This window comes from Typopeltis vanoorti, chromosome 14 (genome assembly GCF_054136105.1).
Source record: "Typopeltis vanoorti isolate ZY-2024b chromosome 14, IOZ_Tvanoo_1.0, whole genome shotgun sequence".
Lineage (NCBI taxonomy): Eukaryota > Metazoa > Arthropoda > Arachnida > Uropygi > Thelyphonidae > Typopeltis > Typopeltis vanoorti.
In genome coordinates this window covers 93,874,284-93,895,946 of record NC_143562.1, presented here as the reverse complement: position 1 = coordinate 93,895,946, position 21,663 = coordinate 93,874,284, and the positions used below count along the sequence as shown (strand labels likewise).

The following is a 21,663-nucleotide window of genomic DNA, read 5'->3' as shown; positions in this document are numbered from 1 at the left end:
TTTTGTAAATCGGGAAAATGCATATGCTGCTCAAAATGCTATCGTTATATGGTATAAATTGGTGACTATATATGACTATATGTCTATATTGTAAGTCAGCAGTTAGAAACGAACCTGATATCAAAATTGAAGATCTAAATCTCTTTACTCTATTTGTTTATATAGTTTTCTATTCCAAGTAAAATATCCTTGATCCATAACCAATTTTAAGTTTAACAATATCAGCTGGAAATTCAGAAAATAGATATTTATAGGTACTAGAATATTACCTATAAATATCTAGAATATTAACATTAGCTCTCTTTTCACCAAGAACACTGGTGAAAAGAGAGCTAATGTTAAAATTGACCACCAATATCAGAGCAACCGAGTTTTAAGTCTTTAATTTTTGAGATAAATTTAGCATATTTTTAATGAAAGAATAGGAATGACTTATAATGGGAATGAGGAGGTTGAACTGGAAGGTAAGAGATTTTGAATAGTTTGGGACTCCCTATGAAATCAACAAATGGTCTAAGAGTGGGACATTCATATCTATGTAGTGCAGGCACAACATACACCTTGAGTGGTCTGGCATGATAACGTCTACGTTTTTGAACAATTTGATGCAAAATGATAATGTCTCTGATAATAAAATCATAGGTATTATGATCTCAGAGGAGAACATCTATTTTTCACTTGTATGAATTAGATCAAGAATCACAGTGATGTTGGCTTTATCTGCTCTTGTAATGGTAAAATTTTTATTATTCTTTTAACTTCAAATTACTTTTAATTTAGTAATTGGAACATTAAGGTTCGGGGTTCTGAGACATAGATAATTTAGAAACTTTGAAACATAATTTATTGCTAACTTCACTCAAAAGAAATGGAGGTGGCAGGGATTTTCCTCCAAGAAACTTGAGTTTTTCATTCCACAATCAGGTAGACATGCTATAAGAGCATACACACAATTAACAGCTATAATGTTACAGTCAATACTGGTACAAACTTGAGGTATAGATAGAATTTTGGGACAATGGCAAATTTATGGCCTCAGACTAAAACATATTCATTTTATATGAATGGCAGATAAGAAAGATCAACAGTCCATTTATCATAAGGAAGTTTGGCTGAGCTAGGAAGTGGTTTCAGCACATTTTCAAATTTCTTGCTAAGATGAAGCTTCACAGACAGTATTGCTGGAATTTTTTGATGTGTATAACTACGATTTAATAATTCAAGTTCTAGAATACTTGAAAGTTCAGATTCTAAAATTTCAATAATTATATGAGAAAATTCTTTTATGATATACTAAGTCATTTACAAAGAATGATATCTTTAAAATGAATATTATGTACTGCTGGAGATTTATAGTTTCTTTAATCCTAGCAGAAGTAGGAATTGTGGCATTTTTTACAAAAGAAATCTGAGCCAACAGCTTACCATGTTGTAAATATAACTTGTTATGTTTGTTGGTCTTCGTGGCTATAATATTCTAGTGAGCAATTATAATTTTGACAGAGGGACAAATATGGGAAATCTATTTCAATAAAAAAACACACAAAACCACAGTTAAGATATTTTATTAATATTATACTGCTAAATTACAGATATTTTGATTTGTGTATCATAAACCATCTTCAATAGAGAATAAACAAAGGAAAATTCAAATACAACAAATCTCATATTTAAATACAAATTAATAAAATGGACTATTTAGGTTAAAAATTAAACTGCATAAACTTTTCATCCAAATAGCAAGGGCATTTCAGTTTGAATTCAAATAATTAAAGAAAATACAGTAATATGATGAATCAACAATGAGAACATTTTAGTCACATGTGAAGTATAGCCAATCTTCTCTAAAGCTCTAATGAATTTTTATACAAGTTAAAAAAAAAAACTATGAAATTTCCCAACAAATATAGTACTCTGATTTACTCAGATTAGAGCAATGCAGCAAGATTTCACAGCTTTATCTTCCCATGTTATCTTCTCATTTAATAGTTGTAATCCTCATGACTGCACATGAGAAGACAGAGTCCAAATATAGCAGTATGCAAGATGCTTTATAAGGATATGAATGAACAGGAGACTGAGCACTCCCTACATGAGATATGTTCATAAGGCTTTCAAACCCAATGCATCAATGCATACTCCTGCTCTTTAAGTTTCTGATAGCACCAATCACAAAAGACATCATCAAAAATAACAGTGATACAGCAATTAAGAAATAATTGCCTACAAAAAAATAATAATAAATAGAAATAAAAAAAATTATTCTCACAACACACCAAAATAAATAAATATCAAAAATTATAACATGAATTACACACAAAAAAAGAAAAAGAAAGAAAGAAAGAAACTGTAAATTATACAAAAATAAAATAATAATAATAATAAAAAAAATACTTTGACAATATTCATAGCCTCAACCATAAAACAATATGCACCCACTTTACACACATCAAAACACGATTTGTATTTTCTCTCATTAAACCTGAACTGGTAACCTCAATAACTACTGTGCAACTAAAAATGTACAAACTACATTCTGTATAATTTCCTTCTGACAAAGGGCATTCGTCAGATGTGATATCCTGTGCCAAAGATTACTAAACCACAAATTTGCCATCCCCATTTTTGATCTGCTGAGTTTTGTTTTTTATATGACTCCTTCCCATGAAAGATTGTATGAGGGAAGGGGGGGGGAAGAAAAGCTAAGGATTATTTTTTTTTATACTTTTTTTTTTTTTGCATTTATTTTATTACTATTGCATTCTGCATGGAATCAGTAGACTCAGTGTGGGAGTTTCATTCAACTGACAACACATTTATCATACCGAATCGTAAAATCCTTAACACTCCTTGCATTAACAAAACATTCTGGTAATATGTTCCATTCACTGACAATTCTCCATGTAAAAAATCCACTGCTCACAGAATCCACTGAAGCACAAAAACTACTAATTTTTGCACCACATGCTTTTTCTTAATCATTATCTTCTATAATATATTGACAGACATTATAATTTGCATCTATTGTTATTGTAAAGTGTTCAAAAACAGCGGACTTCGTTGATGCTTTTTTTTGCCATTGTGAATTTTTTCATTAGGTGCCGCTTTCACTAATATAATACATAAATTATCATAAAATATGTTTTATTTTGAAATTTGCAAAGAACAAAACTTAAAATATATCCTGAAAAAAAAAATAGGTTAATCAAATTATTATATGTGAAATAAGGAATTTTAACATATTATTTATATTACAATTTAAATTCATTAAGAGTCATAGTCAGTACATTTTACCAACTCCAACTCTGACTCCAGTAAACCAAGAATTACTTTTGACGCCAACTCTGCCAATAACTACCCTGATCTCTTTGATAATCTCTAAAAGCCAGTTTTCTAGTATTATTAACTATATGGTGTTATTAAATAGGTCATCTAGTATTATTAACTAGGTCATCTTCCTAGGAAACTTCAATATTCAGAATTCAAACTGACTTCCCTTCTCTAACTTCTGAAGATCTAACCAAGTTGTCTGTCTAGCCAACAAGAACACAAGATGAAGAACACAAGATGATTATGTTCATTCTTCCAACATTCTTCCCTTTAATTTTCTTAACCAACTCTCATTCCAAATAAACTGCAGAATTCATATATCCTCTTGATAACTCCAACCATAACCCTTGTCCACCTTTCCTTTTCTACAGTTTAGTCTTCACCTAGCCAACTGCAACCTCACGTCTATGATAGTACCAATAGATGATCTCCATGATTTTCATCCCTCTTTCTGTTCTATAGTGTAATTACTATTACCATTTTCCTGATCCAAATCACTACCATCAATCAAATAACTAAAATAATCCTTGCTGAAATAAGGGCCTTCATTCCCAATCTACATACAAAAATACCTGACTATTATCCAAGTCTTGGTTCTGTTCTAAATTCTGTTCAAGGTGTACCAAAGCAGTCCAAGATAAAAATTCAGCATATCTCAAATGGCTAAAGTCAAAAAAAACTCCTGCTTTGTACTCAACCTACACTACACTCATGATATCACAAAATAAACAAACCCAAATCAAAGCACAAAATGATCGAATGCAGAAAACTTGTTGCATACTCAAATGGCATTGAGGTTAACCAATAAGTGACAATATGGGTTTCACCATTCTCAATCCACAGCTGATGGAAAGCCATGAAAAGATTTAGAAAAATTCACGTGGTTGCTCTCAACATTTCTAAGGCATTTAACCACCCACTGACTGTGACACATTTGCATGTCACTCAAAACACAAGTGAAGTGTCCACTGAAATTAAAATTACATTCAGATAATACTGAAATAATGGATATGATGCATAAAATGGTTGATATATTTCATCCATATGAATAGATGAAATATATCAATTCTTTTATGCTTTGTATTTTATAGATGGGTAGTTAATAAGGTCTGCTTATTACCATTCTATGGTCTGTCCTCTACCTTTTGCAGTTTGAGTCACTGGCTTTCTTTCTGGTCACTCACACATGTGGGCAGATGGTTTTGGAAGAAACAACACAATATCCCCAAGGTCTGTAGTTTCCCCATTAACTTCTCTAGTACATACATAAATGACCTACTTTCACTGATTTCAATTGTTATCCATAGCTTTGCTGATGAGAGTATATTCTGCTCCCCTATTTTATTTGCCAAATTTTGTAGTGCTTAATTATTAAAAGCCTCAAGATGTATGGTAATTAATGCCTTAAACTCTGATCTCTCTCTATCATACTTCAATGAGATGAGGAACAACCATGTAAACTTCAATGCCACCAAAACTCAATCTTGTCTAATTTCTAGTGAACAAGATCTTAGGTGCCACTTTCCCTAACTTCTGATCATACTTAGCTATCCAAAGTATGATCAGATTTCCCTTCTTGGGCTGACCTACACAAAACTCCCCCCCCCCCCAAGATATTCAGTTTCTGTTCTACAGTCATGGGTAGTGCTCTGCTGAACTAGCCATTATCATTCCTCCACTTCCTTCCCAAACCATAATAACATGAAGCTCTTGAACAAATTCCTCCTTTCTTCTTACCCTTTTCCCATACATAACAGTAATGTACTACAGGCCTTGCAACAATTTGTGTCTGGGGAAGATGTAAAATAAAGAAACCTCAATCTTCTCAAAAACAAGTCTTATTTCTTATAAGAAATAAGACTTATTTTGCTCTTTGTTACTTTTGATAACATTCAGATCTCCAGACAAGAACAGTCTCTTCTTGGACTGATTTACACATCAAGCATTTCTTGGTACAAACACATCATACCCATAGCCTCTTCATGCACCAAAACACTTGGTGTCCTCTTCTGTTCAAGTCACTTCTTACCTTACTATTCCTAACTCCCAATCCAACTTTAGAATGCTGTTCTCACACTTGGAGTGGTGTATGAAAATTCTCCCTAAGAATATCTGACACTATCAAGAAGAGAATAATCTGCTTAATAAATTACCCCACTCTCTCTCTCGTACATAGGGATGCCCTCTGGTAATTTTTTCATGGATGCTTCGTTTCTGCATTTCCTTTTTTCATAAGCATTCTGTGTAGACTCTATTAAATTCATCACTATTCCTCCTCTTTCTTCTAAACATGTGAAAACATATGCAATGTTAATTAACATTAACACACGGTTTAGCATTGGAATTGCTGTACCAACTTCTCATCTCCTTTTTTCATTTTATCTACCCCTTTCATCTTCTTTGAAACAGCCTTATCATACTTTTCTCTATGGACTATGGAAATCTGTTGTTTTAGATATACATCAACATATTCCTTCTTTCCTCCTAACTACTTGCCCAAACATAGCAGTGTTGTGTTATATCTTTTGTAATATCAGTCTCAAATGTGAGACTGATATTACAAAACACGTGATTTTAATCTGGAATATAATCTTATCAAACTAACCACAGTATAAAGATGAAAGGAAAAGATTTTATTTATTCACAAGACATTACAAAATCCTTCATAATACCCTGTGAATCAATTAAAACCAATTCTTAAATTCCTTAAATGTCTTTAATTCACATTTCAGGTGAAATGGATAAAGAAGTTCTATGATTTGAGCTTCGATATGGTCAGTTCTCTCAACAGCAAATGTTGTTAGAGAACTTGTTCAGTATAAAACAATTTAAAAAAAGAAATCCTACTCAAGTCCCATGGTATCAGCATTATGCTAAAGGAAATTTTCAAACTTTAGCAAACTTCCTCTATACCTAACTATTCCTTCTATCCCTGCAAGTTTGCTATAATGAAAATTAATTACAGATGAAAAATATTTAAAGAAGTTACAAGTCCGACTGCTTTACTGTAGGTTGAGAGAAATCTATAGTTTTGTCTCAAACCACTTGTGATGATACCTCCTCATGCCTATTCATCCTCCAAGTCAAGACTACATGGTCACTCTCACCAATGGGGAGCAAGTATGTCATCTCAGTCATATTTGGTCATACGACCAAATCCAGAACTCTCAATCCTCATGTTCCCTCCACCACATGCTGCCTAAGACAAGTCCCTCCTCTGTCCAGTTTATATCACTATAGTTGAAGCCAAACTAATTTGCCTAAACGTTTCCTTCTCACCACCATCTATATTCCCTGGTCTATAGCAACATCCCACTAAATATCTTGTCTTATAAACATCTATCTCAAAGTTTTTTCTGCCATTTCCACTGTGATTCTCTACTCTGAGAGGGAAAATTTTATCTCTTATCACGAGTAAAACTCCACCATCACATTTCCTTCCCTATCCCTCTGAAATATGCTATACCCTTCGCTTTCTATCCCTGTTAGAACATCTTCTTCAGTTGATCAAGTTTCACTGATACCAACAATCACTGGAGAGACTGAGTCAATCAATGCCACAAACTCATTCTTTTATTTCTAATGCTCCTAAGCATTTGTATACAGAAAACCAGTGCATTGCCAGTATTCTTATAGCTATTATTACTCCCCTCATACATCACCTGGCCCCGGAATATAGTGTACACCCTCTAATTTTTCAAGCCACTATGCCCACATGAGGTCATCTCTACTATGTTCCACCCATGCAATTCTAGTTTTCCTGATAATAATAATGATTATAAAATGACAGTGAATTTTTGAAAAGAACTCTTTTTCCATTAATTCAGAAACAGACTGAAGCCTGAATCAAAAAGATCAATTTACAAACAAGGGATTATTGAAAGAATCACTGATTCAGAGTTTGTGTCCAAACAAGCTAGATCTGTTAATGCAAATGATGAATCAAGCTCTTCTGGGCCATGTAAGAATCCCTGTAAATCTAGAGAATGTTCTTATACTAAATACCATGAACTCTCAAATGCAAAATAGTGATAAGCAATGTGAAAAGCTAACACATGAACTGGAAAAGAGAATACATGATAAGATGTTAGTTATTTCAAAGATTCAGGAAAAAATTTCCGTGTCAATTTCCAAACTTAAATTACATTTTTCCTTTCTTTTAATTACAGTTATCTGCATTTTCAATTACAGTTATCTTCTGGTGAAAAAGGGAAATGTACTGTGTTAATGAGAAAAGAACAAATCGGGGGCAAATGGGGGAATGAAAACTGAAATGCTTTGGATGTGGGGAACCAGGTCACATACCTAGACATTATTCTGCAGACCCAAAACCTAAATCTTCAAAATATCTAAGCAGGTCATATAAACATTCTCAATCTTCATATGTTGTACAAAATATACCTAGAAGAGAAGTGAAGAATTCAAAATCCTTATAGTCTTAATCTTATTATAAAGACTTTAACAACCTTTAAATATAGTAGATGACAAAATTCCAGCTCTGTCTTATAAAGCATTTTTTGATATGAGTTATTTCAGTGATTACTTGGCAATTTTTTACACTTTTAAAGGAAGTTAAAATCCTTTAAAGTTAAAGGATGACATTCAATATTTGGATAATGAGATAAAATGGAAAAGTTTATTTAATCAGGAATTACCTGTCCCAAACAAAATCCCAGTAGAAATATTTTTTCCTGATTTTTGCTTTTACTGTTTTGCATGAGTTACTTGCTTCTCAACAATTTCTAGTTTGTTTCATATCATTTTGGGTGAAGAATTTTTGGCTCTCTGTGGTTACCCTTGCAATTATTCATATGGAGTTATTTCTTTGCATGGGATTAACTTTTTAAGTCAGTTAAAAATTCTCTACTGAACTGTCAAAGTATGTTTCCTTTGAATAAGGAAGACTACAAGGTTTGTTGACTAAAAATATTAAGGGATATCAAAGCATAAGATCTTCCTGCTCACTTCTGATGATGAAAGGAATGTTGTATTTAAATACTTAAAGCATCTAGGAATTCCAGATACTTTTTTTGAAGATATACTTGAATTGTCTTCTACAGATGTGGTAGAGCCCTCTGTGATAATTAATTCAGAAAAAACAATTTTCATAAAGCAGTACTAAACACCTCTCAAATACTCTGAAAGGCTCTTCAGCAATATTTGGAGGCTGGTGTAATTCAGCATTCTCAGTCATTATGGAACTCTTAATTTCTTTAACTAGAGATCTTAGATTTGTGTTTGACTTAAGAGCAGTAAACAAAGTAATTGAATCGATTAATTTTTCACTTTGTAACAGTGAGGAACTATTGATCACTTTACATGGTGCTGAAGCATTCTCAAAACTGGATCTCAATAATAGCTACTATCAGATACCTTTATTCATATTCAATTAGTGCAAGAGGTTATGTGTGCTCCTACTTGTACACCTAAATTTCTTCATTCGGTGAGGATAGTTGAGTAATCTCTTCTGTATCCAGTGGAGCTATTATTTCATGTTAATTCTTTCTTTAACTGAAATGAAGAAAGAAAGAATTCTGCCTTTTCTACATCTTGGTCCAAGTACAAAATAATCTGTAGAGTTCTTTGCACCCAGATTACTGGGTGCAAAGAACTCTACAGAGTCATTTCAAGTACTAATGAATTTATGTGAATTGCCAGGAAGATGTGTTCTAGTATTTCAAGATGATTTACCACTCCAGATTTTGAATCACATGCAAAATTACTGAAGGCAGTACAATACTGAATTGGAATTTTAATACAGATATCCTATATAGGACTGCATATTATATTCAAGGTTAAATATGAAAATAATATTTTTGAATAACAGGCAATATTTCTGAACATCTCCCTTCAAATTATTTCCTGTATCATTTATGTACAAATGAAACAGAAGTAGTCCAAGCACAGAGCCCTAGTGCACACCACTATTCTAATGGGGAATTTGACAATGAGATTTATCTGTGCCTACAGTTTCACAAAAGGTTCTACTGGAAGAAGTGGATGAATTTTTTGAGTCATTACAGAAAGCAGCTGACATAAAAGGAAAAGTTTGTCTTAGTTGGAGATATACACGACAAAGTAGAAAATTAATACCAAGCAAACAGAAATGTTTTGGAAAAATCTGGAGAAAAAAGCAAAGTTAATAATAAATACTTACAGGACTTCTGTTTAGGATATGGGCATAGTCATCACTAATACCATGCTCCAACAAAACAATGTCCACAGATTTACATGGAGAGATACAACAATATGCAGAGAATATGAAATAGGAAGTAATCAACATTAAGTTTTCAGCAAAATAATTATTAGCAAAATAGGAAATTTTACTGGAAAGAAAACTGAATAAAGAAGTTTTAAAAAAAGAACTAGCAGCTTGTTAGGATGAATCGCAGACTCAAATATTATTATTATTATTGCACAGGCACCTCCATGGAGTCCTAAGACTGATCATGGGGGACACCCAAACTATCAACACAATATTTATCAACAGGGGCGACCTCTTGTTCTGCTCCCTCTAGCCAAGTGCTGAAAACATTCCCTCGTTATCGGTCCTAAAAAATCCTTTCAGTATGTACTGGGTACATACTAGGATATAATAGAAACATTTAAGTATACTTAAATGTTTCTATTTAAGTATGCCCTCTCCACTTTTGTGCCTATCAAACAATTTTTTCCATCCAACCTTCAATCTATCCTCATAGAGAGCATTCTACAGACCACTCACCATCTTAGTCACACGCCTCTGGATCCTTTCCATTACTTCCTCATCCCCAAGAAACTCTGGTGACCAGACCTGAGCACAGTAATCCCGATATGGTTATATAAAGGCATTATAAAGAGGAAGGATAACTCTCTTATCTCTGCTTGTAGTGTGTTTTTCAAAAACTAAGTAATAATGTTTCTATTTAAGTATGCCCTCTCCACTTTTGTGCCTATCAAACAATTTTTTCCATCCAACCCTCAATCTATCCTCATAGAGAGCATTCTACAGACCACTCACCATCTTAGTCACACGCCTCTGGATCCTTTCCATTACTTCCTCATCCCCAAGAAACTCTGGTGACCAGACCTGAGCACAGTAATCCCGATATGGTTATATAAAGGCATTATAAAGAGGAAGGATAACTCTCTTATCTCTGCTTGTAGTGTGTTTTTCAAAAACTAAGTAATCCTGTGAGCTATGCTTTAGCTACTTTAGCAATGTGCCCTCTAGACTTCAACTCTCTATCTACTACTACTATCTCCAAATCCCTAGCTTATCAATTTCCTGGAGTTCAGTTCCCTCAATGTGGTACAAAGCTTGTAATCTTTGTATTCTAAAATACATAACTGTACACTTTTCCACATTAAATTGACATCCATTATGATGTCAATTTAAACAAGCCCATACTGTCAGCCTATTTAAATCATCCTGCAAGCTCTCTACATCACCTTGATTAACTATTACCCTTCCCAACTTTGCATCATCAGCAAACAACTGAACATCTCCCTTCAAATTATTTCTTATATCATTTATGTACAAATGAAACAGCAGTAGTCCAAGCACAGAGCCCTAGTGCACATCACTGGCCACCTGCTTTCTCCTGGATTCTGCTCCTCCATATACTATTTTTTTTTATATCTGTCCATCAGCCATCCTTTTATCCATATCACCAGTTTCATATCCATCCCCCATTTGTTGCAGTTTGCATAACAGAGTTCTGTGTGGTATCCTGTCAAATGCCTTTGCAAAATCCAGCGGTATCATCATGTAGTCATTCCCTACAACTCAGCTGTCACCCTATTATTAAAAATTAACAGATTACTAAGGCATGACCTACCCTTTACAAAGCTCTGCTGCCCCTCATAGAGTATGAGGAGCATGGCATATGGCTTAATGACGTCATAGCTTCATAGAATATGGCTTTGTGAAGGGTAGGTCATATTCTTAGTAATCATATTCATGTTCTTATTCATTTCTGAATTCTCTTTTTGAACCAAACTTTCCAGACCACTCCTGAGATACTGATTAGTCTAAAATTTGCTACCACAGACTTGGATCCTCCATTATGCAAAGGAATTATTTTGCCCTCTTTCCACTTTCTTGGGACTTTGCCTGAGCTGAGTTAAATTAAACAGCCTAGTCAAAAGCATAGGCACTTCCTCTACACATTCTCTTAAAATGCAAGTTGATATCCATCCAATCCCACAGCTGTATCTGCAATATCATAAGTACTTCCAATACATAATCACTGTTCTCACATTAGTCCTTGTCATAACAATATCTTTACTTGGTTGATATACCCTTGCAAAATGATCAAGACTCAAGTAGCTCAACAATTCCATCAGCCTCAATTACCTCTTTACCATCTGCACTCATTAAAGTAATCCTTTCATAGTCATTCTTCCTCCTACTTGTCACATAACAAAAAACTCTTTGAGATTTCCTTTGAATGTTTGGTTAAAAAAAAAAGACTGACCGAACAAACAAGAAAAACAAGGATAATATGTATGGACAGTCAATGATCAGGAGAGAGTACTTAACGACAGTGTGACAAAATCGTGTTTTCCAGGTGCAAAGATTCACGATATTAGCCACACCATCCGGATGCAAAAAGGTAAGTCGAAGGAAATGATTCTCTTGGTTGGTACAAATGATTTGAGAGGCAAGACGTATTCTATGAAGGAGGATGTAAAGGAGTTGTAAGAAGAGGCAAAACTGAAGAACAAGAAGGTCAGGATTGCAAGTTTCCTTAGTTCTGAGGAGGAGACCATTGATAGCTAATGAGTCTATACATAGATTGTGCAAAAGGAATGATATAGGATTTGTGAATCTGCGGTCTGTGTTTGACGGAAAGAAGAATTTGTACAATGCCAAGGGACTGTATCTAAATGGTTTTGGTGTTAGGTGTGTAAAAAGAGCTTTGTTCACTGAGCATGTGAAGCACAAATTCTAGAAAACTGAAGCAGTTAGGGTGGAAGCAAGTGAGTTTGCGTGAAGGCAATCATGATGCGAGTGAGTGAGAATAACCAAGTGGAGAATCTAATCTCTCAAGCAAAAATATTGAATCTGTTAGTCAATTCAGAAAGTAAAGGTGGGTGGGTGGGTGCCAAAATGGATGCTGCAGTTTCTATATACTAACGCCAAAAATATCAGGAACAAGAGCAAGTAGATTTTGGCATTGGTTAGGGCAAACTCGCCAAAAGTTATAGCCATTAGTGAGACTTGGTTAACAGCAGATGAGGTAGTTACAGGGACAGAATGTGAAGGGTTCAGTATTTTCAGAGAAGATAGGATGGGGCAGGACTGCTGATGACAGCAGATGAATTGAAGCAAAAAAAGAATAGGAGATAGGTAAGAGGGTGACTGTTCAATTTAAAGTAGTCTGTCGTGAGATTAAGGCCAGTAACAAAAAATATACAGTTACTTGTTGTAATAGGTTAGGAAGCTCCACAGATGATCCGGAAGACATGCATTGCCAAATTAGTTCAATGAGTACAGGTCGAGTGATTATATTGGGATTTCAACTATGGAGATATAGACTGGAAGAAAGAAAGATCACATGGCAGAAAGGAAATAGAATTTATACACCTGCTGAGAGATAATTACTTAAGGTAGCATGTGATGGAGGGGCCTAGGGATGGAAGAGTATTGGATCTGGTCATAGGATCAGAAAAGCTATTCATAACCAAGGTGATCACATTACCTCTGATTGGTGAAAGTGACCATGTAGTCTTGACTTGAGAGATTGTAAAACATGAAGAATATTCTGTCAAGAAGGGGGGGTATATGTGGAACTACAAGGCAGGTGATTATGACAAGTTTACGAAGAAGTTTAAATCTGTGCCATGGCATAAAACACTGTAGATTAAGATGTTAGTAGTGCATGGGATATAGTTAAGGGTCATCTAGAGGAAGCAATATTAAATTGTAAACCTAAGGTAAGGAGGGCTAATCAGATAGGGAGTTAGACAGATAAGTAATATCATTACGCATGAGCTGTAGAAGAAGAAAATGCTGTGGAGGGGATATAAATAGAAAGGTTACCAGTAAACTCATGACCAGCACAAGACTCTAGCAAGAAAGACAAAATCAGATTATGAGAAGAATCTAGCCAAGCAGGCCAGAGGAAATCCCAAAGAGTTCTTTCGTTATGTGGCAAGTAAGAGGAAGAATGACTATGAAAATTAACCTTAATAAATGATGATGGTGATGAAGTGACAGAAGCAAATAAAATAGCTGAGTTATGAGTGACTACTTTGCAATGATGCATCATCCAAGTGAGGTTACTGTTTTAACATATGTGACAGACATTAATGCGGGAACAGAGATGGATGAATTAAAGGTTCTTAGGATTAGGATACAGCAGAATCTCAATGTAAATACAGCTGTGGGATTGATACACCCACAACTGGATTACTGTGCTCAAGTCTGGTCCCCTGGGTTTCTTGGGAGATGAGGAAGCAGTGGAGAGGATTCAGAGGCGAGTGACCAAGATGGTGAGGGGTCTGTGGAATGTTCCCTATGAAGATAGATTGAGGGAACATTCCACAGACCACTCACCATCTTGGTCACTCGCCTCTGAATCCTCTCCACTGCTTCCTCATCTTCCAAGAAACCCAGGGGACCAGACTTGAGCACAGTAATCCAGATGTGGGTGTATCAATCCCACAGCTGTATTTACATTGAGATTCTGCTGTATCCTAAGAAGTGTGTGGATTGCAGAAGTTGGTTGATAGGAGAAAAAGAAGGATACATGATAGAAGCCTTTAAGTCGCTTAAAAGGGTTTAATAAAACTGATGCAGGGGAAATGTTTCAGCACTTGGCCAGAGGGACCAGAACAAGGGATCATCCCTGGAAGTTGAATAAAGGTGTGGTTAGTAGGGATGTGAGGACTATATTTTTTGCTTGGAAAGTTGTGAATGAGTGGAATAGGTTGCCAACATCAATTGTGAGTGCTTTGTCTTAATGGGTTCAAGGAAAGGTATGATAGATTGTGTGGGTAGATTGGGTCTCCCGTGATGAGTCTTCAGACTCCATGGAGGTGCCCATATAATAATAATAGTAATAATGTGCCGGCAGAACAAATGGTATAGTCACTTAAATAGAATCGGAGAGAAAAAATTAGTGAAACAGTTGTTCGATGACAAGATAGCAGGGAAATTGGAGGGAAATTGTTGATAGGAGATTATTAATAATGCAAACTTATTCATATAGTGCTGTCAACAGTAGCCTGAACACCCTTTGAGGGTATATATCAGAAAATTGATAATGATGAATGCTACCTTCTAAGCCAAAACCACATGATCACTTTCTCGAATTGGAGGCAATGTAGCTATCTTAGTTATAGACAGGTCTTCTGATCCTATAAGAAGAAGATCCAACACTCCCATACTCCAAGTCCCCTCCATCACATTCTGCTCGAAGTAATTATCTCTCAGTAAGTGTATAAATTCCATTTCCTTTCTATCATATGATCTTTCTTCCTTCTAGTATATGTTTCCAAAGTTGAAATCTCCATAAGAATTACTCAACTTGCACCAGTGTACTAATCTGCTGATGCATGTCCTCAACCTCAGACTGGGCACCCCCTGGCTTATAGCAGCAACCAATTTTGTCCTTTTTGGCCTTTATCTCACACTTGGTTGACTCAACAGAACTGTCATCTGACCAAATGACTCCTACTCTTGATGTAAACATTGTGGTTTAGCAGTTCTGTGGGAAGTTTTTGGTACTGAGACCATATAATCAAATTCCTGACATGTATCCTCAAGGGGGGATGGTACAGGATATTATGATAGTACAGCACGAAGAACTTACTACCAACAATTTTCCTCCAAATCAGTCTTGTTACCTGTCAAGACTCCAACATTATCAGATCTTATATTTCTGTCTTCTGAGGTATTTTTTTATTATATCAATCCACCTATACTTTATGATCACTTTCTTGAATTAGAGGCAATGTAGCCATCTTAGTCATGGATAGGTCTTCTGACCCTAAAAGAAGATTCAACACTCCCATACCCTGAGTCTCCTCCATCACATTCTGCTTGAAGTAATTATATCTCACTAAGTATATAAATTCCATTTCTTTTCTTCCATGCGATCCATATTGAGACCACATTATGATACAAATAAAAAGTTTAATAAAAATAAGCAATTGGTAAGCAAAAAAATAGGATATTGTGGCCTGAGAAACTAGATTCTGCATTTTTCATTCATTCACACACTCATTTGCTTCATGGGTGCCTTCACATACACTCATTTGCATCTGCCCCAATTACTTATTTTTATTGAACTCTTTATTTACATAATGTGGTCTTGATACTGAAAACTTCCCACAAGACTCCTACTCTTATTGGCTGCAATTCATCTGTTATCATCAGCAGTATCCCCCCCCACCCCCATCCTGTCTACTCTATCCTCCCTGAAAATACTAAATCCATCACATTCTATCCCTGTAACTACATCATCTGCTGTTAGCTAAGTCTCACTAATACCTATAACTTTTGGCAAGGTAGCATTAACCAATGCCAAAATCTCTTCCTTCTTATTCATGATGCTTCAGCATTAGTATACAGAAAATGTAACATCCTCTTATTCTCCCCAACCAACCATACCTCTTGAATTGACTATCCAATTTGATATTGTAGCCTGAGAAACTAGATTCCACATTTTTCGTTCATTCACACACTCATTTGCTTCATGGGTGCCTTCACACACTCGACTGCATCTGCCCTAATTGCTTTAGTTTTCTTGACTGTGCTTCCATACCCTCAGTGAATAAGGCTCTCTCTCCCGAGATCGGTAACTCCAAATCGATTTAAGTACAGTCCATCAGCACTGCACAAATCTTTCCATCTATCAAACTCTGGCCATAGGTCCACTAACTCGACGAGGGTGTGCTGAAAAGTTGCAATAATTGCCATGCAGGAATTGAGGTAGAACCATGTAACTTACACATTATTTTACATATTCCCCATGAAGTGTTATACACTTGTTACAACAATGCTGCATCACATTTGCAATCCTCTGAGAAAAAAGACTTCCCCTTGTTGCACAAACCAGTCCTCAGCTGCAGATATAACTTCTTCATCTATGGTAAATTTTGTTCCTTTCAAGTGTTTCTTTAAATTTGGGAATAAGAAATAGTCAGATGGGGTCAGGTCTGGCAAATAGGGTGAGTGAGGCAGACAATGAATGGCAAAGGTGTATTGTCTGTTGGGTTTTATGAGTAGTGTGAGCTGGTGCATCGTCCTGAAAAAGCAACACGTCTCTGCTCAGTCTCCCATGGCATTTTTTCTTCAGTATCTCCTTCAATTCTTTCAGAACTGTTGAATAAACTGCTGCTGTAACAATTTCACCTTTTTTTTTTGAGGTCCCTGGTAAGGATTACACCATCCATATCCCAAAAGATAATGGCATTCCTTGCTGGATTTTGGGTTTGAAACTTCTTTGACCGGGTCATAGTGATGAAGCCATGTTTCACAAACGATCATAACATGAGCCAAAAAATGTGCACCTGATTTCTCAAAATGACCCAATATCCCTTGAGATGATAGCACATGTTCTCTCTTTTGGTCGGTATTCAAACATTTGGGGATCCACTTTGCTGAGAGCCTCTGCATATCCAGAAGTTGGTGGCTAATGACCATAACATATTCCCTGGATATCCCTAGAGTCTTTGCAATGTTTTTGACTGGTGTTCGCCTACCATCAAGGATCATGGCATACACACTGCATCGATGTTTTCAGGTGTGATTGCTGCGGAATGTCTTCCTAAACTGGGGGCATTTTGTCTCATGATGACCAGTTTTAAACTTGGCAACCCATCTGGCAACTGTTGGATTTGCTGGGACACAGTCCCCTAAAGTCTCACACAAAGTTTGGTGAATCTCAGTTATGGACTTTTCTTGCAGCATGAAAAACTTGATGATGGCCCACACCTCTGTTTCTTTGAATTTCTTCAAAACCTTTGACATGTCTTCTTATGTATCCTAAAAGAAAAAGAACAAATTACTACAATTTGATGACACATGGGGATTAAAGGGTTTTAAGATATGTTCTTTCTTGTGGTTCATTTCTGTTCTAGGTGTTTATCAGAACTTTTCAGCTACCCCCCCCCCTCATACATCATTACTTCTGCACAACCTGCGTATTGATTCATTAGCTATCATTGCGCTCCTTCTCAGTTCACCTCTATCATAGCATGGCAGCAGACTCACAAACTTCACCCTCTCTCTCTCTTCTTTTTTCGCTTCTTCCAATAACTCTTTCACATTCTCCCGCATACAATGCTTACCTCTCATATTATTGGTTCCAGCCAATGATCCCAACTTCTCTTTCTGCATTCTGACAGCATTACCAATATTATTAATGTTCACACCAGAGAATCAAGATTTTATAGTGTTTTCATGAAGAACTCTGCTTATAAAATTCCATAAATAATTATTTGCTTTATGCTCATTCTCTTGATTATTCTTACAATTTTCTTTTTGAGGATTTCCTGTTTTCTTCACATAAACAAATATTATTCAAGAAAAAATGAAAGAGTCTGAAAAAAACAACAAAACTTTGAAGACTCATTGGCAAACTCAGAAGTAACTGATTCAGCCAGAGAAGCATGATGATGATGATGTCAGCAAAGTCAGTAAAAATCAGAACCCCGTGGTTTAACTCAGCAAGTTAAAGAAATCATCATTGAAAAAAACAAGACACGTGAAAGTTCTTAGCAAATAAGTCAGCATTCGTTCTGAGAGAACATGAAGAAATATGTAACAAAGCAAAGCAATGAATAAATGTAGCTAAACACAGACGACCATAGGAAGACTAGTAAGAATAGAGAAAATAAATATCAAGAAGTTGACAAAATGTTCTGGAGGTTATTGAAAAAGCTTAGACATGGAAAATCAAATAGTTTAAAAGGAATCAGACATGATAAAGGCAAAATAAAAATAGAAGATGTTCTAGATGGCTGAAAAAGAACCTCGAAAGAATGCTAAATTCTTTCAAGAGGAATGCATTTTGGAGAACAAATACTTGAGGTATGAGGAAACCTGAAATTCAGAAAAGCAGATGGAGTAGATGATATCAACCAGAAATTCTCAAATATGGGGTAAATACACGGAATACACAGCCTTCAAAGAACTAAAATTAGACAAAAATATCGTTATAATTAAGGCTGATAAAGGGAATGCAATGGTAGTTTTGAACTCTGAGGATTATAACAAAAAAATGAAAACTCTTCTTGAAGATTCTATAGTTCACCCACACGACTATGCCAAGAATAGTCGATTCATGCTGAAGGGGAGAAAGAAATGAAGGACGTACAAATTGGTCGTCAACACGTGAAATCAAGTGCTTTATAGGTAAAATTTTCCAACTCTTATACAAGCAACATTGTTAACTACAATGATCATAAAAGAGAAGTTAATTTTCCGATGTGTAATAATAAACAACTCATCCCACAATATGGACTGATTACCCTATTATCGGAATGGATTCTCTTCCTGTTGACACACACAGAAGTGTCGAAGGGTCTCGAATCTGTGGGCATACTAAAGGTATTATAGTATGCCCACAGATTCGAGACCCTTCGAATTCCACCTGGCGAGCTCACAATAAAACCAATGATCTAGTTAAAAAGATACCCAATTGGACTGAAGAACTAAAAAGAACTCTACAATCAAAACACCCATTAGTCCCAAAAATATATGGTGTACCAAAAATACACAAGATAGGTATTCCTTTAAGACCGATAGTGGATGAAAGAGACTCTCCAACCTCGAATTTGGCAAAACACCTCATGATTTTACCACACATAGGAAAAACAACATCTTTCATTAAGAACAGTGCACATTTTATTGAGACGGTAAAGGATATATGCATAGGACCTTCGGACATCTTAGCAAGTTTGGATGAAATCAACCTGTTTACAAATGTTCAAATAAAGCTTTCTCTTTTATGAATAAAATAAAATTCTCTCAGCATCCGTAGCATACACACCGGTAGGGTAGTGTGCTGGTAACATCGGAGCAGTGTCAGCACTGAAACGATGGCGTGCATAGAAAGCGAGACGAGTGAACGGAAAACGAAAACTAAAGTAAATCCTTTCAAATGGGAAGTTCAGAAGGGTAACCATAAGTCTGAAAAGATGGATAATGGGTTGGAAATGATTGCAAAATCTAGTAGTCCCTCTCAGCACATATTCATTCTTATTTTATAAAGTTTCATTTTGTCTTTTGTTAGTTTCACTTAACTGGCCGACCCAACAAGATGCCCCCCCCCCTAATTCTGGGCCTCCAGGCATGAGCCCTGTCATCCCTACCCTTGTGGAGGCCATGCACCTCCTACAAGCATCTCACAAAAGCAAGATTTCAAGAATGCAATCACGCTTCCATACATCAAGAATGTTACAGACAAAATGGTCAAATTACTAAACAAACATATCAAAGTTGCTTTTCTACTGCTCGAAAAAATTTCAAGATTTCTACATCCCCCAAAACCTCCACATCATCCTTTAAAAAAACCAACTGTTTATAAAATTTGTTGTTCCTGTGGTAACTGCTATGTAGGCCAGATGGGAAGATCAGAGGAAATTTGTATGAACGAACACCAAAAAGACGTGCAAAAAAGAAGAGAATGCAAATCAGGCCTAGCATACCATACAACTTCCACCAGCCATAATGTACTCTGGCAAAAAACAAACATGTCTTACATTGAAAAAAATTGTTACAAAATATACCCAAGTCGGACAATATGAATGTGAAGAACGTGACAGCATCCAGCATTATTCAAACTTAGCATTACGCTGAATCTGCATTTGGATATTTAATTTAATGAACAGTTAGACAGCGACAACTGCATAGAATGAACTATTTTGAGTAATTTCTCATTTCTTGTGTTTAAACTTTTAGTTACCTTTGACCACTGAAGATGTAAGTCAAGCGACTTACGAAACTTGTCGGGTTTGTTTTTTACTGTTATTTATCTTAATAAACATGTGGTCTAATTACCAGAATCTTTCTTTAGGACATTATATCAACACAGTCTACATATGAGTCAGCAATGAAGGTCCAGGAAGATTATGTAACATCAAGTATGAGATTTGGGTGCACACTATCTCCATTGTTATTTATCAACTACAAGGTGCTACCCAAAAGTTCAGGAAATCTGAATAGTGCATGCAAATTGGTTACAGTATGGCCTTCATCCATTATAAGGGGAAAGAAGTATCCTTTGTGAATCAATATGCCCACAGTCTACAAGCTGAGAGGCTGCATTTTTGGGTTATGTCGTTTTTGAAATATCATGTTTTGGTGGTTTGGCAATTTTCTTCTCCAAATGAAATGGCAGATTTTAAGGAGCAAAGAATCTTCATCAAACTGTCTCCAATTGCAAAAAAACTGCTGCAGAAACTCAGTGAATGCTTAAAAAAGCATTTGGTGATAATGCTAACAGTCACAGCAAAACTTTGTGTACAAACACTTCAAGGACAGACAAACATCTGTTGACAGTGATGAGCGTTCTGAACAACTGCCAACAAGCATAACACCAGAAAACATTGCAAAAGTGCACAAGGCTATCCTTGCAAATAGTAGGTGAGCTATCCATGATGTTTGTGAAATCATAGGACTGTCATATGACACCATTCGATGCATTTTGCAATATGCAATCCTGCAAAATAAGTGACAAGACTGTTGAGTAACAACCAGAAAAAACATCGTGTTGCTGTCTTCAGGTAGCTCAAAGATCAAACTAGAGATGACCTCAACTTTATCTCCAAAGTCATAATCAGTGATAAATCATGGGTTTATGGTTATGACCCTGAGGCAAAAAAGTCATCACAGTGGAAGTCACCAAATTCACTGCAGCCGAAAAAAACACATTAAGTTCGTAACAATGTTAAGTAATTTTTTTTTTTTCATCCAAGGCATTGTCTACAAGGAATTCCTATCTGGTCAAACTGTCAATGGCAAGTTTTACTGTGAGGTTTTGAAACAGCTAAGGGACAGCCGGCACACAAACATCCAGACAAGTGGAAGAACAACAATTGGTTCTCCAGTTGAAAATGCTCCTGCCCACACATCACTTGTAGCTCGACAGTTCTTGGCTTCCAAAAACATGACAGTCATTCTCCACATTCTCCTGACCTCACTTCACCCCCCTGCAACTTTTTCCTGTTTCCCAAGATGAAATTCCTGCTGAAAGGATGTTGTTTAACACAAATGAGGAGATCCAGGTAGAATTGTAAAAGGTGCTCAACATAGTCACACTTGAGATGCACAGAATCATGAAAACATCACTGGGGATTGCTGTATACATGTCCAAGGAGATTACTTTGAAGAAGATG

The 21,663-nt window shown here is 35.8% G+C and overlaps 1 protein-coding gene across 2 annotated transcripts in view; it reads right to left on the bottom strand.

Moving 5' to 3' along the window:
• Window positions 1-1,549: 1,549 nt before the first annotated feature.
• Window positions 1,550-21,663, bottom strand: part of LOC150099770 (dnaJ homolog subfamily C member 5B-like) — a 99,354-nt gene continuing 79,240 nt past the window's right edge. For both annotated transcript variants that reach the window (XM_090403417.1, XM_090403418.1), the window contains one exon: window positions 1,550-2,223. In XM_090403417.1, the coding sequence (XP_090259543.1) occupies window positions 2,129-2,223 (95 nt within the window). In that variant the 3' untranslated portion in view covers window positions 1,550-2,128. The remainder of the gene's footprint in view (window positions 2,224-21,663) is intronic.